The 19,502-nt window shown below is 35.0% G+C and overlaps 2 protein-coding genes across 5 annotated transcripts in view; both read left to right on the forward strand.

Annotated features, from left to right (window-relative positions):
• The window catches only part of RIOK2 (RIO kinase 2), a 21,541-nt gene extending 13,915 nt beyond the window's left edge, over positions 1 to 7,626 (forward strand). For both annotated transcript variants that reach the window (XM_040447894.1, XM_040447903.1), the window contains exons 8-10: positions 949 to 1,473; positions 2,964 to 3,060; positions 7,340 to 7,626. In XM_040447894.1, coding sequence (XP_040303828.1) covers positions 949 to 1,473; positions 2,964 to 3,060; positions 7,340 to 7,504 — 787 coding nt within the window. In that variant the 3' untranslated portion in view covers positions 7,505 to 7,626. The remainder of the gene's footprint in view (positions 1 to 948; positions 1,474 to 2,963; positions 3,061 to 7,339) is intronic.
• A 2,308-nt stretch (positions 7,627 to 9,934) lies between these two features.
• LIX1 (limb and CNS expressed 1) overlaps positions 9,935 to 19,502 on the forward strand; it is a 60,191-nt gene continuing 50,623 nt past the window's right edge. The window contains exons 1-9 of one of the 3 annotated variants that reach the window (XM_040447927.1): positions 9,935 to 10,875; positions 12,415 to 12,480; positions 12,693 to 12,795; positions 14,640 to 14,838; positions 15,033 to 15,123; positions 15,939 to 16,006; positions 16,125 to 16,173; positions 17,598 to 17,728; positions 17,933 to 18,078. In XM_040447927.1, the coding sequence (XP_040303861.1) occupies positions 17,616 to 17,728; positions 17,933 to 18,078 (259 nt within the window). In that variant the 5' untranslated portion in view covers positions 9,935 to 10,875; positions 12,415 to 12,480; positions 12,693 to 12,795; ... (3 more) ...; positions 16,125 to 16,173; positions 17,598 to 17,615. Of the gene's footprint in view, positions 10,876 to 11,028; positions 12,796 to 14,639; positions 14,839 to 15,032; positions 15,124 to 15,938; positions 16,007 to 16,124; positions 16,174 to 17,224; positions 17,729 to 17,932; positions 18,079 to 19,502 lie in introns of those variants that run through there. The other 2 variants (XM_040447925.1, XM_040447915.1) reach the window with 2 other exon arrangements.

Below are 19,502 nucleotides of genomic sequence, written 5' to 3' on the forward strand. Positions count from 1 at the left end.
CTTTCCCCCTCCCTGTCTCCCTCTGTCCCTCCCTCCCTCCCTCTCCCTCTCTGCCTCTCTCTAAAATAAAAATAAATAAATAATACTTGATTTACTTAGTTCTGAAAAGTTTAACAGTTTCATCTAAAAAATTTCCAAATAGTAACCATTGACACATAATCATTGTTGAGTATCATTGCTGTCTAGTGTATAAATGAAACTTAAAAACTAGAAAATCCTGCCTTTGTGCCTTTGGTCTATTAAGGCTATGTTTGTGAATTTTAGGGGAGTAACACATTTAGTTTCTTATAAATTCACGAACTTTTATTCATATTGGAGTTTATGTTTTTCCTTTATACAGAACAGAAGCTATATTTACTTGATTCATGGAACATAATTATATGTAAATTTTCAAAGCAAAACTTTTTCATTTATTTTATATTCTTAATTATGACACTTTTGTGCTTTGGGATGATAGAACTTCAAAGAAGAAATCTTTAGCGCCCATTAAAGTCAATTTATTAAATCATTATCAACTGAAGTTTCTGTAACCTTTCTGCTAATATTTGTTGCTTTTAATAGTCAGTCTTTGCATGTGCACACACACATGCAAACTAAGGAGGAGCAGAGAGAGAAGGAGAGAGAATCCCAATCAGGCTCTGTACTGTAAGCACAGCCCAATCCAGGGCTCGATCTCATAAACCTTGAGATTGTGACCTGAGCCAAAACCAAAATTCGGACTCTTAACCAAATGAGCCAGGCAGTTATCCCCATAGTCATTTTGTTCTTAAGTGACAACAAAAATGTATCTTTTACATTTGTATATTTAACTATTACATTTTAGGCAAAGAAAAATCTTTAAAATACGTTAACTATTAAACTGATTTCAGAATTATAATTTATCAGAATAATAAATACTTACCCATGTCAGGTAGATTTTTTCCTAATGTTTGTCATTCTTTTTTCTAGGAGGGAGGACTCTCTTGATGTAGAGGTTTCTGCCAGCGGCTACACAAAGGAAATGCAGACAGATGATGAATTGCTTCATCCATTAGGTCCCGATGATGAAAATACTGAAACAGAAGACGGACTTGAATTCTCACCTTCTGATGAAGAGTTGTCAGAAAAAGCAAAGTTTCATAAATCAAAAAATCAAAGTGATCAGAAGTCTGCAGATGAATCCGCTGACTACTGTTGCATATCATCTGGACACCTTGAACAAATAAAGGGAGAGGATTCGTCAGAGGAGAGTGCTGATGCACAAAATTTTGAATTACCTGAATTCAGTCAAGCTTTAGAAGAAATAAAAGGTCAAGTTATTGACAACAATTCTGTAACTGAATGTTCTGAGGAGACAGACAAAATTGAAAATGACACTAGGCAAAATGGTAAACCAGGTCAAGGAGGAATCCCCGTGAGCTCTGAAGACTATGAAGATGCATGCCCTCATCTGATTGCCTTGTCATCAGTAAACAAAGAATTCAGGTCTTTCAGGTATAGATTTCTGTTGATTGATTTTTTTTTTTTACTTTAATGTGGAGACCTATACTTTCTTCAATTCTGATAAATGAGTGGCGTTTTTTTTCTTGTTTTCCAAATGATATAACAGAGCTGTATTCTGTCCCATTATGTTTAAAAACTGAGAAAGCAAATAACCCTTTTATTGTTAAAATTTAGATTACCTTCTACAATGGACCTAATCCTCGGCAATTTATTGATTCGTTTTTAAACAGTTCTGCCTTAAAAATGCAAACTGATTACTTTAAAAGAATTATTTACAATAATTGGTAAATTGGTCAAGTTCTAGATGTACGAATGTTCATATATTTTTGTAGTTGTATATGTGTTTGGTTTATATGTAGTCCAGTAAACATGTAGTAAATGTGCTCTCTTAAGATATCTACTTAGAGTGAATTTTTTCTGGTACTTTGAACCTTCTATCAATATTTGTTCATGTATAGTTAAAATTATTTAACATTATATGTTTTTTTTTCTGAGTTTTTTTTTTTCTTGCAAATATTAATGAATTAACAGCCTGAACTTAGCAAAAGATAAAAAGTTTAATTTTTATATTTGGAATAGTTTATCCTGAATCATGAAAGGAGTTTTAATTATTTCAAAATAGTAATAAGACAAAACTATATCCGTAGTACATTTATTAGGCATTTCTCAGTACATCCTAAGGCTGTCTTTAGAGTTTTATCGTGAAACAAAACATGAAAATTTTGTGCCTTTTCTGTAAAACTGTATCTGGAGTCTCGGGGCAATTACAAGTCAAATAGTAAATTTGTAAAATTAAAATTATAAGTTAAAATCAAGAGTGGCAGGGACTGAGGATTTTAAGTAATTGAAGAAAATCTACAGAGGTTAAAGAGTCTTAGCACAGAATAACTTGTTCTCTTTAAACACATGTTGGGCAAAATTTGTATTATTCAGAGTAGAAACATAAGATAAGAGATGTTGCTGAAAAATATTGACTGTTCGGTGTTAATATGGTCTGAGTGTCTTAAACTTTGTATATATTAAAACTTTGAGCAATGTGTAAAACAAGTTTGTTTCCATCATTGCAGTTTTCTCCCTTAGCAGGGCAGATGATACAGATTAAGAATACTGCCTCTGGTCCCATTACATCTTTTGTTGTTTAGGAGATGGCAGGGAAGTGTTCTAAGAATTTAAATGTAAGAGGCAGATATGTGTAAAGTTCAATGAAAGAACAAAAGATTAGCGGAAAAGAGATAAATTCTGGGGAAGTGGTAACAAATTTTGATGGCTGAAACATTCTAACGTTTTGCAGTTTTGATGGTGACTATTAGAATGCTGAAAAATGGAAATTATTAATATATTGGGCTGAATTGTGAAATGTGTGAGTTTTACCTTCACAGAAATTTCAAATATAACGATATTTTATTATGTAAGGATAAGTATAAATGCCACATAATTAACTATAAAAAATTAGGTAATTTGTGACTTTGTTTTAATTTTAGAGATGAAGAAAGTATGGAAGATACTAAACAGTACAGAACAAGAACTCTGAGTGTTACTTCTGTGGGCAGTGTTTTAAGCTGTTCAACAATTCCTCCGGTAACTATTCATTCTTTTCCAAATGTTGATTAGGTCACTACCCTGGTTGGATTGTAGACACTCAGGATATGGTCTAGTCCTTGCATTTTAACAATGAGGAAATTGAGGCCCAGATAGGTTACATGACTTTGCTCAAGATTACCCAGCTAGTGACAGCAATGCAGCTACAGTGTGAAGATGTGCCAGCTTCACTAAATTTTAAAGGAGAAAAATAGGTAATTTAAAAATTTTTGACCTAAAGGTTTTGCTAGACATTTAGCAGCAATGTTCAAAAGAATTTCTTAAGGGACACGTTGTGTGCAGGATAGTGAACACAAATAGTCCAGCTCCTGGATTTTACTGCCTGCCATACTCCCCAGGCTGTCCAAGAGGAAGAATCAGTTTACTTCCTTTGTAGATTTTAAGGAAAGAGATAAAATTACATACGTGGTGTATTGGGGACTTCCCTTGTACTTAAAGCCATTAAGCTGCATATCCTTAAAACCAGTTTTTAGTGATAACTTCATTTAATATAAACAAAAGAAGAAAATCAATTTAGAAGTTAGAAAGGAGGCAATAGGGGCACCTGGATGGCTCAGTTGGCTGAGCATCCTACTTCAGCTGAGGTCATGATATCACAGTTCATGTGTTCAAGCCCCACATCAGGCTTTGCGCTGATAGCTCAGAGGCTGCTTTGGATTCTCTCTCTCCCTTTCTCTGTGCCCCTCTCCCATTAGTGCTTGCCTATCTCTCTCTCTCTTTGTCAAAAATAAACATTAAAAGGGGCACCTGGGTGGCTCAGTAGGTTAAGCATCTGACTTTTGGTTTCGGCTCAGGTCATGATCTCATGGTTTTTGAGTTCGAGCTCTGCATCAGACTCTGCTGACAGCATGGTGCCTGCTTGACATTGTTTCTCCTCTTTCTCTCCCTCTCTCTCTGCCCCTCCCCTGCTCACTCTCTCTCACACTCACTCTCAAAAATAAATGGAGTTAAAATTTAAAAAAAAAAAGGGAACATTAAAAAATTTAAAAAAAAAAACCAGGAAGAAATAAAATTATGTGGAATATGAATTCAAAATAAAAGAATTTTGTTTTTACTGAACTTATGATTTCCAAATTCATATATTATCCGATAAGTTAAAATGTGTGCCCTATGGATATAATATGGGATATTTACAAAATTAAATCAGAATTATAAAAGGCTTAAAAGAACATACTGTATTCTATAACATAACACATTTTTAATGGTTCTAGGAACTTTCTTGATAATATGAACATTCAGAGTTTTGAGACCAAAATAAAAGTGAAATTCTATAAATGTATTGATTTTTATATACTCTTTTCTGCTGAGCTTATAATTTACTTGATATTCTAGATGAAAACTATAAATGTTTGGAATTTTTGAAACATCTATTAATTATATTAAAAGATAAAAATTTCCCTTTAAGTATTATCAACCTGTCTTTATTAAGAATTTCTCACACTTTATGATTGTCTGTCCACCCTTGGCTTTGATATTTTCTATACTTGAGTTTTATTTACACTCTTTTCTTTGATTTCTCAGATTCCAAACATAAGTGCTTTTATACAATTACAGTGGCATAAAATTGGCAACCACATATAAAGAAAAATTTAGATTACTAACTCATGCTAAGTTATGCTGTCTTTTGTATATAAAAGATGACACTGACATTGTCTGTAAGTCTTGACTTTACCTCATTTCCTTTATAGCTAATAGGAACTTAAAGTTTAAGATGGGGTCAAACCTATAATGAATTGCATTATAAAATACAAATTTGCCTTCTAAGAGGAAAAAGATCTCTTCAGCCAGCTTGATCTAAAAGATTTCCCTCTAATCATTGGAAACGTTGATGATCTTAACTCTACATTCTTTTGAAAATTTGGTCACCCTTTTTTTCCTTGAGGTCACATTTCATGTTGTTAAAAAGTCATAAGAAAAGAAACTTTATTTTTTTTACCTCTGTTAATTTGATGATTATTTTCCTATATGGTAAAAGATTTTCTCTGTTCTTTGAAACTGTAATTGTAAGATGTTTTCTTCATATAAATACTTCTGTCGTTCTCTATTTATTGGCAAAGTTGCCACCTGTGAACCCTGTTCTTTCTAATATGTAACAAATCCTTATTAAACATTCAGGTATATTGCTTTTTAATAAACATATGGCCCACAACAACCAAACAACAGAATCAACAAAATGCATGATTTTTGCTTAATTTTTTATGTACTCCCTGAAATAATACACAAGTATTTTTAAAAAAATAAATACTAAATGATATTTTTCTCCTGCCTTTTTTTTTTTTTTTTTTTTTTTTTTGAGAGAGAATGAGAGAGAGAGAGAGGGAGAGAGAATCTTAAGCAGACTCTACACTGTTGCATGGAGCCAGATGCAGGGCTCAAACTCCTGAACCATGAGATAATGACCTGAGCTGAAATCAACAGTTGGACACTTAACCTACTGAGCCACCCAGGCACCCCTTCCACTTTTTTTTAACATGAAAAAAATTAACCTTGTAGGATTCATAAATTGTCCTAGATTAGAAGGAGGAGCATGCATAATAATCCATTATTTCCTTATTTTCTTGAGCTTCTTGATATGATTATCCTGTGGTCTCATCAAAGTAAAGAACCAAGGGGAAATTCACACAGAATATTTAGAAAAGAAATTGATTTTTTTTTCTTGAAAATATTCTAGAGGCCTCTGAATTCCTCTGGTTTTAAGTGTGGTACATGCTCTACTGTTGTCTTCCTGGGATGATCTCTCCTTTCCTATTTGTTTGGTTGCCTCTTTTCTAGTTCCATCTCTTTATTTGGCAGTATCGATTCCAGTAATTATTTGAGTGAATGGTAGAAGCGGTACTTTTTATTGCTAAAAATGTCTTTTTATCCTGTTCTCACACTGGATTGGGAGTTTTAAGTGTTCGAGTTGTAGTTTGGAAATGATTTTCCTTCAGAATTTTGAAAGTATTGCTCTCTTATCTTTGTTGTAGTTAAGATGTTTTTCTCATTCAGGGTTCTGGTCTCTTGCTGGGGTGAGTAGGCTATGATAATTGCCTGTCTTCTTCCTAGGATAGGGAGGGGTGCTAGAGCCCAGTCATACTTGTTCTAAACTTTTCAGCCAGTCCTACAGCTTTCAGTTCTGAAACTTCTGAGGTACCACTTCCTTCTAAGTCTCCTGCCTTACTGGGTTTGGGGAACTACATCTCATGGGATATCAGCCTCTGCAGGGAATTGAAAACTGAATGTTCCATCTGTTTATTTTCTTAACCTTTTTTCCCATTGGGAGTCAGTAGACTAAAATCAAGAGGGATGACTTGTTAAAGCCTATTAATTGAATGTAGTCTGCTTACCTATGTAAAAATGCAAAGTCTGCTTTTAACTTATCTGGCCCAAGTTTTATAATACACATGTGCAATTCAAGAAACATAAGCCGACTAGTTAGGCCATTTTACCTCAGATTGATTATTCTTTAATTTTTTTAACTTGACAGGTTTTAATAAATGTTTCTTTGTGCCTAGCAGAGTGTAGGGCATATTAACAAGAGACCTTTCCTTCAATGCTTGCAGTGTTTATTTCTTTTTTAGGAAATAAGTAGGGTGGTACAAGGGTATATACAATTAAATAACAGGCTGTAGTGCTTCAGAGGAAGAAAAGATTATTGGGAGCAGAATATTCAAACTTTTATTCATCTTGTAAGTGACATTGGCAGCCTGGGTCTTAATAAGAAATAATTTAAAGTTATGATTATTCACTGAGAAAACATTCTACATCTCCCAGAAACTGTGTGAAGACTTTACCATGTAACTGCTGCCATCAGGTCGTCTCTACACCTGAAGTTATGAAGGCACTCTTGGATAAATTTTGGCCAGTAGTGAATGCTTTCAAACATAATTTTCTACTACAAAGCCATGTCTACTTTTACCTCAAAAGCAGAGGAACAAGCAGTTTTTTATCTTGGGTAAATTTTTTTTGTTTTTGTTTTCAGTTTTCCTCATGGACACTAGGTGGCACTGTTGTGGTTTGTTATTCAAAGAATTGTGACTACTACTTTTTGCTATAATCTGTATTTCTATTAGGAATTTAATTTCTTCTATTTTATAACCATTAATTTGTGGTTTATTTTGTTGCTGGTTCATATGGTACTGTCAGTGTTTGGAATTTAAGAAATCCATGCTTGTTAACAAATATGAAAAATATTAATGTAAATCTTTGTTTTATTGAATATTGTCTCCTTATTAAAATGTTCAGTAATCAGTAATACTAATTCATGAAATCTTTCCAGGAATTGGTGAAACAGAAGGTGAAACGTCAGTTGACAAAACAGCAAAAATCAGCTGCCAGACGTCGATTACAGAAAGGAGAAGCAAATATATTTACAAAACAACGGAGAGAAAACATGCAAAATATTAAGTCAAGCTTGGAAGCAGCTAACTTTTGGGGAGAGTAATATATTTAAGATTTTGAATGTTTTCCAGAACATTAGTCTGAACCCCTTTTAAGCCATCTTTAGTCTTTTCTAGACCAAGGCAGATACATAAATAGATAAATAAACTCTCTTTCATATATTAATTTGACTCCTTTGGTATGTGTCTTCTAAAGAATAATTTTAGTAATTCTGCTAAACCAATTTAATTCCTCCAAATATTTTAGATGATTAGTCAATCTGCTAAAATCTGTTTTTTAAAATAATCTTTATTAGGAATATTTGCGTATTTAAAAAAAAACTAAATTTCACTATTTGTGTTGCTTTTTGTTCTCTACCAAAAACAAGTAGATTCCATGGTATCAAATCCCAGTTTTTCCACTTGGTAATGAAAAGAACTTTAAGCAAGTCGTATATGTGTCTCTCTCCTTTTCCACCTCAATTTTCTTACTATTACAATGGATTTGTAACTATTTAATAGGGTTGTTTTTAGGACTAGGTGAGATAATACACAGAAGCGCTAAGAACAATGCCCAGCACTTTGTAAACATTCATTAAAGTATAGCTTTTAGAATGATACAATGATTGTAATCATGTTTAGCTTTCTGATACTCTGCTAACAATTTGTTTTTATTTTCTTTAACCACTGGGAGAATTTACTGCCACCTGTTTTTCTTAGGCTTCAGTATTTTTTTTTTTTTTTAAGCGTTTATTTGAGAGAGAGAGAATATGGGCGCGATCTGGAGAGGGTCAGAGAGAGAGGGAAAGAGAGAATTCCAAGCAGGTTCCATGCTGTCAGCACAGAGTCCAACGAAAGGCTCAGTCTCACTAATAACTATGAGATCATGACCTGAACCGGTATCAAGAGTTGGACACTTAATTGACTGAGCCACCCAGGTGCCCCAAGGCTCCAGTATTAAGGATCAGCTGGTGATGCATAATTTTGTTTTCCACTATTTAAATTGGTAATGTGGTCATGGGAACAGAAAGTTGCCGTAGTCTCACCAGTTTCCATATTTGTCCATTTTTATGCAGGCCTGAGCAGAAGTAGAAGAGTTAGGAGTATAAGGAGGTAGAAGGGATAAGGAATGAAAACCTCTTTCTAATATTCTTGGGTGGGTCCAAAACATGTTTTCACTTAACAAGTAAATAGTGCAGGGGAAAGAAAATACATAAGGCATTGTAATACAAAGACTTTGTAATCCAGTGAGATTGGAAGATGGGTGCTTAAGTACATCTACCTGATGATATTCAAGTCTCAGCATCACCCAGTAGGCCAGAAGAGGGGCATCACCTATGGGAAAAAAAATGACCACTAGATGGCAATGTCACTACACAGTCACCAGCCAGAATGTCCTAAAATTACTTGCATCAGTGGTAATGATCTACTAGAGGAAATAGCAGATTTATTTCCAAGAATGATAAAGACAGCAGATTCCCTTTCACCTTTGTAAAATTCATTCTTCTATTTGCAAGACCTATCATTAATAAATACCTTTAATTACATAGACACAAGAAAATGTCCAATTCCCTTGAAAATTAACTTAACGCTAACTTGGAAAGTGTTTACCTAGCTTCGAATTTTAGGTGTGTCTTCACAGCATTTCCTAAATAGATCTACTTTAAAGCATTTCAGTAAAATAATGTTGAAGACATCTTAATAGAACCATAGAATATTTATCTTGCAATACATATTATGTTTAGAGTATCAAAGGTAAACTGGGAATGAAACTATATGACATCTTCCTACTCGATTTTTATTCAGTTGATGCAGTCCACTTTTGGGTACCTACTACATAAACACTATTACTCTAGGAACTTTGAAATCTAAGTAAGCAGTTCTTATCCTGAATAGCCTCAGGTTTCTTGTGGTTGGCAGAACAGATACATCAAATGCATAAATCTAAGCAAATTATTCAGTGTCTAATCAGTGTCTAATATTTTTTTAATATTTATTTTTGAGAGAGAGCATGAGCCAGGGAGGCGCAGAGAGAGAGATCTGAAGTGGACTCTGCTGACAACAGAGAGCCCCCCCCCCCCCATATGGGGCTCTAACTCCCGAACCATGAGATCATGACCTAAGCTGAAGTCAGATGATTAACTGACTGAGCTACCCAGGTACCCCTACTCACAATTTTTAAAAGATGTTTTTGAGTAGTCCTCAATTAGAAATTAGAATTTGGTCTATCAAACAAGATGTAACCCTCACATTTAAAATGTCCATAGTGGGGGCGCCTGGGTGGCGCAGTCGGTTAAGCGTCGGACTTCAGCCAGGTCACGATCTCGTGGTCCGGGAGTTCGAGCCCCGCATCGGGCTCTGGGCTGGTGGCTCAGAGCCTGGAGCCTGTTTCCGATTCTGTGTCTCCCTCTCTCTGCCCCTCCCCCGTTCATGCTCTGTCTCTCTCTGTCTCAAAAATAAATAAACGTTGAAAAAAAATTAAAATAAAATAAAATGTCCATAGTGAACAATGAGCAAAAACAATTTAAGTGTACTACTAATGTAGTCAAGGCATGTACTGTGGTTAATAAAACACTTTGAGTCTGCGAGTTCCAAATTTAGATCCTGGTTCAACCACTTCCCAGACCTCAAGTGCCTTCTGTAACCTCTCTAACCTCACTTTTTTGATTTGTGAGATGAGGACATTTAATAGTGCCTGTCTTAGAATTATTATAAAAATTAAATAATACCTGTAAGGAGCTTAGCACAGTACCTGATACATGTTATATATTAGGAAGTATTTCCCAAATGATTTCAGATTACCAAAAGGAAGATTCTGGAGGAATCTTTTCTATTTCCAAGGTCACTGATATTTCACCTGTGATCTTTTTGGTGCTGTTTTCATCTCAACGTACAAATGCTTTGCTTGTAACCTTGCATCCTCTACTTGTTGCTCCCACTAAATAAGTTTTTCATACAAGATAATGCAGTTTATACTTGTGCTAAATAACTTTGTGATATTGGTAGCCATGGGTCTGTTCTTTGGTGCCTAGCTGGCTGTCTTTGAGCTTTCTCCAGAACCTTAAAGATCTTTTAAGGCTACTAACTAGAAGATAATCATTCTTTTAGTCAAGTACTCAGTAAATGTTATGACAAAACATAGTTGTCTAGTTAAAGAACTTAACAGGTAAACCCGCAGCCCAGAGGTTTATCAGCCACTTCCACAAGGTGGAGGTATGAGTTCATTAGGTTCTCAGGGAGAACACTTCCCTGAGGTGTAAGTTTATTTCAAGTCACATTCAATATTCTGGGTGGCTAAGGCTCACCATCTCCATTATTCTTCATCTCTCTTCAGAACATCTCCCTAGAGAGGATCAGGCCATATCTTAGTTTGACCTTGATTTGCTCTATGAAGGTCTGGAACCATCTTATGCAACTGTAGAAGGCTGGGAATGAGGTAAAGTTCAAAATAACCGTGAGTTACACAGTTGTGTAATAACAAGGAGTGTAGGAATAACTCCAAAGTCTACAACACAGTGAGGGACTAATATTGTTACATTTTAAATGTAAGTTTTTCTTTTGTCTTACTATTTTAAATAATGATGACATTAAAATTAGTATTTTATGTAACATTTAGAATCAGATTATGTAGCCTTAATTCCATAAATAGGAGTGTGCCTCATAATACAAATAAAATATAATCCTTGGAATATTTGTCACAATATTACATGGTTCCATTTTAAAAAAAGTAACCACTTGAAATGAATGAATCCAATAAGGGTGATTACTATAACTGCTTTTAGTGGAAGAGGTTCAACTTACATTAGGAATAAAAATACAATATTAACCCGTACATTTTGCACGTGCTTGATGTTGTCTAAAGATACTGAGGAAGTATACAGACTTTTAAGATAAAATTTTTGTTGACCTAAAGCATCCACTATATTTGAAGAAACAAGATTAAACACATAACAATTAAAGGACAGTACAAAGTCAACTGTACTGAAAGCCTGACACCATTGATCTCACTGAGGAACCTCCAAGGACAGTGGATAAGTGAAAGTTCAGAGTGATTTGGTGAATTGTAGGGAAGAGGGATTTGGTTGAATAGGTAGATTAAAAAAAAGAGCTTGCAAAGAGGAAATCATGCAGAAGACATAAATGTAGTGTGCTATGGTTGGGAAAGGGGTATTGTGCAGCAAATGACCAAATTAAAGATTATTTTAAAATTTTGGTTAGAATTTACCTTGATGTATCGGAAAGGAGCGATTGTAGATTTTGAGCAGTGTAATGATTTGATTTTAAAGGGGGTGGTGAGGCACCTGGCTGGCTCTGTTGGTAGAGCATGCAACTCTTGATCTTGGGATCATGAGTTCAAGTCCCACATTGGGTGTAGACATTATTTAAAAATTAAAAAGAAAAAAAAATTAAAAACTAAAAATAAAGGGGATGGAAAGGGGAACTAGGGAAACTTTGTCAGTGTGGGTAGATTGGAAGGAATCTTGAACAGAAGCTAAAATGTTGCCCAGTCTCCATAAGTATTAAGGTTTAGACAATCTGGGATAGAATCTTACTATTATACTGGAGGTGTAAACATTCTTGATTAGTTTGTTTTTATTTTAGAGATGAGAAAACATTTTTAGATGTAAAATTACTTGCCCAAAATCACATGGAGTAAATAGGGTTGGGAGTAAGTGGGAGGAAAAAATGGAATTGGTAAGTACCAGGAAGGTGAAAGGTAGAAAAACCAGAGTATCTGTGGTTTAGAATTTGGTATCCAGCCCAGGGGTCTCTTTTGCAAAATCACTAAGGTCCACAAACTTTGACTTGTCTTCCTGGTGTTGTGGAGATATGAGAGGAGACAGTCCTTACAACCAGGTCCAGGTTTTGAGTCCTATTCTCCACAAAATTTCCTCCCTTTTTAGAAAACATGTTGGGGTTTTTTTGTTTGTTTTTTGTTTTTTTTTCCATGATAAGCCTTTCATTTTTCTCACAGGCCCAAGAAAACCGATCTCAGTAGACTGAAGCTCTGCCTGGAACATTTCTGGTTGTTCATGAGGAGGTAGGAGGGGATTAAGGTGGTGAGGTGGGGAGTAGTACTTTTTCCTTGAGCTCAAAGCTACTGAGGTACCTGGGGAGGATCAGAATATATCATTCTCTAACTTGGTCTTTCTCTAGTTTTCAATTCATAGAAACATAGGCCCCCTTTGTATGCAGTTTTCTATTCCTCTTTCAAACAAATTTTGAAAAGAAATACTTCTTCTGTGTCAACAGGATACATGCTAAGTGCAGTACTCTGATAGTGACTGCAAAGGAAGTGAAATGGAAATTATAGTTTACAATGTGAAATGGATGGGCGCGAGGCTTTTATCTTAATGTAAGCATCTCCATAAATATAGCCTGAATTGAATTAAGAGTATACTAATGATGCAATCTTTACAGGAAGTTTCATCTAAAATATATGGAGCTATGAAGTTAGTGGCTTGCTTGAACTTAGTTGATAGCCATCAACTAATCTCAGGTTTAAGTCATTTATTTACAGCCAATAAACATTCTTCCTGGGTTTGTTTTAATCTAATATTAATATTTTTTTTGTAGTCTAGGTTTTCATTTTACTTTGCTCATTACTGTTGCAAAGATTTAAACATTCCAAAGAAGTCATACCCCAGAAACATGACCATCTAAAGGGGAAAAAAAAAAAAAAGTTAGCTTCAATTAGTCTATCCTTTCTTTAAAGGAGACCTCAACTCTTTGCGTTTGGCGAGAGGCTCAAAGACTCAGCTGGAGTTCAGACACCTTTTTTAGGATCAATCTGATCACTTTATAGCCACAACCTGTGTAAATTTTTTCTTCAACACGCAGCAAAATAAACTCCTGTACTGGATAGCAAAAGGTAGGGAGAGGGGATGGTTCCTGTGAGAAAATGCAAGGAGAGGGAGAGGAGCCCTAGTTATTACTAGATAAACTTTTATGAAAGAAAATATTGTTGTGAAATCCACTGGAAAAAGTCACTCCCAAAACAAAAAATGTTAAACTGTTTTTCTTTTTCTTTCAAAATATATATTATGCTGGAAGTCAGCCAGCCACAGTTAACAGTAATATGTTCAGTTTTCCACAGAACACATACCTAATGACCCAAGGGCTTGGCATCAATATCTCCAGTCTTGTAAATGAACATTCAAATTCTCTCACCTTACTAGTAAAACCTCCTCTGGTGATATCTTTGGCCTCTAAAGTATTTCTTAATTTTTACTTCTCTTCCAGGACCAAATACCAAGACAGAGCTGGGTAATTGGTTACTTAAAATAGTCAAGATGACATGGGCTCATTCAGGCCCCCAAATATATATATGTAACAGAAGGTTTGGATAAACGGATGTACTTTCATTGTTCTTTCTGGTTAAAAGTGTTGATTCTAGCTGCCCTGACACAGATAAAGAGCAGTTCACTAGCAGTTTTATCTTGTGGGGAAGGATATTATTTTAAGAAAGCATTTTTTATAATATTGTATGAAAATGAAGAGATGTACATTCTTTTAATCTGTAAATGGGATATTAATCAATTTTCTACTTACCTTTTCACGTAGTTAAACAGATTAGTACTTACTGGTGATTTCCTAAATGTAGTGAAATATCAGGGTAAATATGTCTGAAATAAAGTTATTTTATATTAACCTGTGTCTTTTGAATTTGTCAGAACTTTTGTCAGAAGTTGCCTTTCCAACTGACCCTCTCATGAATACCTTGATTCAAATATCTCATTGACCTTTCCCAGTTAAGAGTTAACAAAGTTGATGTTAACCAGCTATTCATTCTTCCTACTGGTGTCTTTAGTTTTGTTTAGCTAACACTAAACAGTCATTAGTTATTACCTCAGCAAAGTCACTTTCTTCAGGGCCTTGCCCTTCTTCACCCTCCAGAACACCCCTAGAAACGGTCCTGCACATAGGCAACGCTTGACCCTCTTGTGCCAGTCCAGCTCTTAGGGCCTTCCACCCATCTCCCATTGGAATCTGGATGGATCTGCTATGTTCCCCATTGTTTTTGTAAAGGATTTACTCTCTCTGTTTATTTAACTGCATGACTTGAATTATTTTTCATTTTATTTACTTTATCTTAAATTGTAAATTTTTAAGAATCAAAGCATTAGCAAGTAAGTGAGGAAATTATTTCAGAGAAGATAATCTTCCCGAATTTCAATCAGTGTCTTCTCCCTTCTTTAGGTACTTGATCCTCTAGAGATGAGTAGCTATAAGTTGGCTCAGGCTCAGTTACTGCAGTGGAGTCTGCATGCCTACATGCCTGGAATCTCACCATCTTCACTACAGCCTCACCTACAGGCCCATTCTCCTGTTTCACCTACCCCAGGCTCCTCCAGGACAGAACAGATCATGAAGTGAGGGGGCACAGAGGATAGTGGAGGTTCTTTCCTGTTTTTAACTAAAGAGGATTCTTTCATGCATTTATTATGTGTTTTAACATTCTGGGTTATTTCAATTGGTGACCCCCACTTTCTTATCATTTTTGTACCTGTAATGAACTACCTAACAAATATATTACTATAATGATAGGAATAAATTTTCTTTTCCTTACCAGCAAAATGATTGTTTCCATAGACGTTTTTGCTGCATTGTGCATAAAACGGTACAAAATATACCACCTTGATTTCTCATCTTCTCAAAGAGTTCTGTACTGCCTGGGAGCTTAGTAAGTGTGCTATTGCACTGAGTCTTTCACTTTTACCATTGGGTGATAAGTTTTGATCACTAAATATATCAGTTGGATGGCATTTCTCACACATCTGAGTAGCATTCTAACAGGATTTGTAAAAACATCATTTTGGTTTTCACTGTAGTCCTCTACCCTTGTTTTAATACCTAAGTTTTGCTTTTGGCATATGCCTACAGTTGGCTGAAGTTGACAGTGAAATCTAACATGTGAACTGTAGAATCTGTACTAAATAGACAGGGGTATCTTAGGTTTTTCCCACCTCCCTCATATACTTTCTACATTAAAGACATAAAAGGGTGAGAAACCCCTGAGTTGTTAGTTTAAACTGTGTTACAGTAACACTCTAGAGTGAGAAGTCTTTATGGATGGGCAAGGAATAAATGCTTAGCAGAGGATTTGGAAAACTTCTGTTGAAGCATTGGGCCTGATCAGAAAGAAGAAACTATACTATCCAACTAGAATTCTTTTTTAATTTTTAAAATATAACTCAGTAAATATCATGATATTTTTACAAAGTTATCTTTGCAAAGCCGTTTTGGAGTTCTCTAAGCAGACACTCAGTTTGTCTTTAGAAAAATCTTGTGGAAGTTGAAAGTTAATTTTCTTAACAAATTCTTACCTTTCATTTTAGTTAGCATTAGTAATGAGTATCTTTGGGCTGTTTTGTTTTGTTTTATTTTGTTTGTTTTTGGATTTTTATTGTGTGTGTGCGTGTGTGTGTGTGTGTGTGTGTGTGTGATGAGTATCTTTGAACTCACCATATTAATTTGTGTTTCTCATATTGTTGAAAGGATATGAAGTTTACTATGGGATTAGAAGTGATTTGTTTGAAGACCAGTCCAGCTTTTAGGAAATAAGTGTAAGAGTTTTCAGAAAGCTATAGTGTGTGAAAATATTTGTGGTCATTTGTAATATAGCTACAGAATCATAAATGTTAGCTGAAAGAAAGCATTCAGCTCAATCCCCTAATTTTCTAGATGAGGACTGTGAGCCCAGAGAAGACATGACTTCTTCAAAGTTATACAGGTAACAAATATCAAATCCTAGATTTTACTAATACAAAATTCAGTATTCTTTCCATCACAATACACAACCAAAATATTTTTATGTACTACTAAAGATAAGCCCATAAAAAGTCTATTTATTGACCAAAATCTCGGCATCGACCAGTTTTACATTATCAGACTCGCTCCTTTGAGAATTCCTGGCTCTCTAATGGGAACCTTATATGTTTTGGTTTCCAATTCAGTATCACACTGAAAGTACTTTCATTCATTTATACTTTGTGTCCAATCAATGTATAATTTTTTTTTTTTTTTATCTACAAACCATCTAGCTTCTCTTTTAAATTCTAAGCTCATGAATGGCAAAGATGCTGATGATTTCCTATTTGGTGCAGCCCATGTAAAGTAAAGTACACTTTGGAACCCTAAATAAGTGTCTTAACATGTAGTGCTACTTCTTTCACATCCTTTTTTATAATAATATCTTTGCACAGTGGGGCAGCCCCATGTCTCTGTCATATGTGACATATATTCCCTGTGGACATTTACTAAGTAATAGTCATTATGATAAGACTTATTATGACAGCACCATTTCCTCTGTTTCCTTTTATTAAGCCCACCTGTATTCTACCATCTAGCTGAAGAAGCCTATTGCATGGAAAACATTTTACTTTTATTTTGTCATTAAAGGACTGTTTTCAGTTAATCATGCAACACAACATAGTTATGGAATCTGGAAATGGGAGAGCAATCTCTTGTGCCAACTCCGAAAAAGTATTTTAAATAAAAGTAAAGTAGTCCTTAACAAGTCTTCAATAAACTATCATAGGTTATAGCCATTAAAATCAGTTCTTTTATATGTGGTATGAATCCTAATTATTGCAATGGAATCTCATGACATGTTTATGTCTCCTGTGGAAAGACTATTTAACCTTGTCGTGAGTGGTATGGGAAATAGAGAAAGAATCTGTTAAGGTATGTTAGTAACTACCTATATTCTATTGAAAAAAAATATATTTTTGCTTCTTCTGAAATTTTAATAGAAAGAATTAGCAAGAAATAAAAGGAAGTGAATAATATCAGAATTCATTAAACTCAATCTTGGGAATGATTTTCCTTGAAGAGTCAAAACAAAAACAAACATTCCTAGGCAAGCCAAAAGACAGTAACAAGGTTTTATTTGCCACTACCCATCATAAGTGACAATAACATGGGTGATGGGGGAAAAAAAAAAAGAAAAACAACTTTTAAACTTGGCTCCCAGAGAGATGCCCCTGAATTCAAATACCATAATCTGGTCCCTGGCTATATCCATACTCTTTATAGCACTTCTTTACCAAAGAAGAATTTAGATTATACTAATTCTGAACTGAAAGTCCTGAGCTGGAAATTTCTTTGTTACTAAGGTAATTTCTTTGACAAATAACCTTCTTGATTTTATACCAGGGGACAGCACATTTGAAGATGGAGGACCAAAAGAAATACCCAAGTCGGAAAGCTGCACACCATTCAGGCAGAATCTGGTTGGAGAGGAAAGCTGGTCTCATGATCAGAGAGCTTCCCCAGCTAGCCTGTAGGTGGGTGTGTTTAACAGAAGGAAGCAATGGGAACCCGCCTGTCAGCCAGCCTTTAGAGCTAATTAGCTCAGCATACAACAAAGATAAGTGAGCCTGGGAGGAGGGCCCCCTGAGGGGTCTTTAGATTCTGGGAAATGTCTGATTGGCAGATGTTAAAAGGGATTCTTTGGTAATCCTGTGCATCAATGAGCTGCACAAATTCAGTCCAGGACTGCAAGAATTCAGGCATGAGGACACTGTGCAGCAGGCTCACACAGGCAGACCCAAGATGGACAGAACCTTGGAATCCCTGAGACACATCATTGCCCAAGTGTTGCCTCACAGAGACCCGGCTCTAGTCTTCAAAGACTGTAAGTACTGAAGGGGAAAAAGTTTTCTGAAAATAGTCCTAAACGTCTAGTCACATCCTATTTAAGTATGATTTCTCCTAAATCTCTGTAGTCGTGTGCTGTGGTCTAAGTGATATTTAACTTGTTCCTGACTTCAGTCAGGAGAATGATTTCATTTCACCTACGGGTATTAGTTGCTGGGTTATTTTGTCAGTGATACATCTTGCTAACTGTTTGGAAGTCTTTCCTAAAATATAAGCCTTGCCTAAGACTTAATGAACTCTTCCAGATGCTTTTTTAAATAAAACACGGCTGATTGCTAATGAGATTAAAACTAAAAATAACTTAGAAATGATAAATACTCTATATTTGTTAACCTGTTTCACCCTCCATAACATGTTAACTGTGTTAAGTCAAATATTGTGTTTGTCTGAAAATTTTTATTGCAAACAAACAACAGTAAATCACCAGTGAGCTCTTAAATTTTGGTAACAAATTATAACACTTTAGTTAAAAGGCCAATAAAATTAGCCTTCCCATATCTGCAATGTCCCTATCCCCCCAAAATCTAAACAGCTATGGCAAAGTTATTTCAAAATCTTTTTTAATGATTATGAAAAATAATTCAATCAAGCTTCCCAATTCTAGCAATACTATTATACCATTTGTCATGTAACTTAGTTTCTGGAACCAATTTGATTTTCTGCTGCTGCAAAACAGACTATCTTCATGTTGTATCTTATCTACAGTGAGTTTCATATTACAAAGGGCTTCTGAAATAGAATTTTGCTATGGAACTGCCCAAAAGGTAAAATGCATATGGAATTTTTTTTTTCTTCAATAAGTTACAGCTTTCTTTGTGAATCTTGTTATGTTTGTCTCCATCAAAACATCAATGCTTTGGATTTTTGCTCTCTGATTGCTGAATAATGTTAGTTTCCAGATGTCCTTTTAGTTTATATTTCTCATATGTGTGATGAAGAAAAAGAAATGTTGGGCCATTTTATCCTATAAAATTTTCTTCTTAGAAATAAAATTGTAACCAGTATGCCCTTTAATGCATAGTGGAAGCCCTTTATTTCCTTCCTCTCTTCCTTCCTACCTTTCTTCCTTCTGTCTTTTTTTTTTAATATTTTCTTCAAGCATATGTCAATAGCTATGCTAGACTAATGAAAATCACTCCCTCCCCCAGTCTAGCCTGGAGTCTATTCAGGTTTGGTGTGTTTCTTTAAGTGAAAAGGGAAGGAAAGAATGTCTTTCTCTTACAATAGCACTGAATTCACTAGTGAAGTGTAAAAGGGCTCTTGACCTGCTCAAAGCTTGGATAAATTGTATAGAGCCAGGGGTCTTATACTGTGGATTTGGAGAATGGAAGCAGAAAAAAAAAAAAGAAAAGAAAAAAGAAAAGAAAAGAAAAGAAAAGAAAAGAAAAGAAAAGAAAAGAA

This window comes from Herpailurus yagouaroundi, unplaced genomic scaffold, assembly GCF_014898765.1.
Source record: "Herpailurus yagouaroundi ecotype Mexico unplaced genomic scaffold, PumYag 29, whole genome shotgun sequence".
Lineage (NCBI taxonomy): Eukaryota > Metazoa > Chordata > Mammalia > Carnivora > Felidae > Herpailurus > Herpailurus yagouaroundi.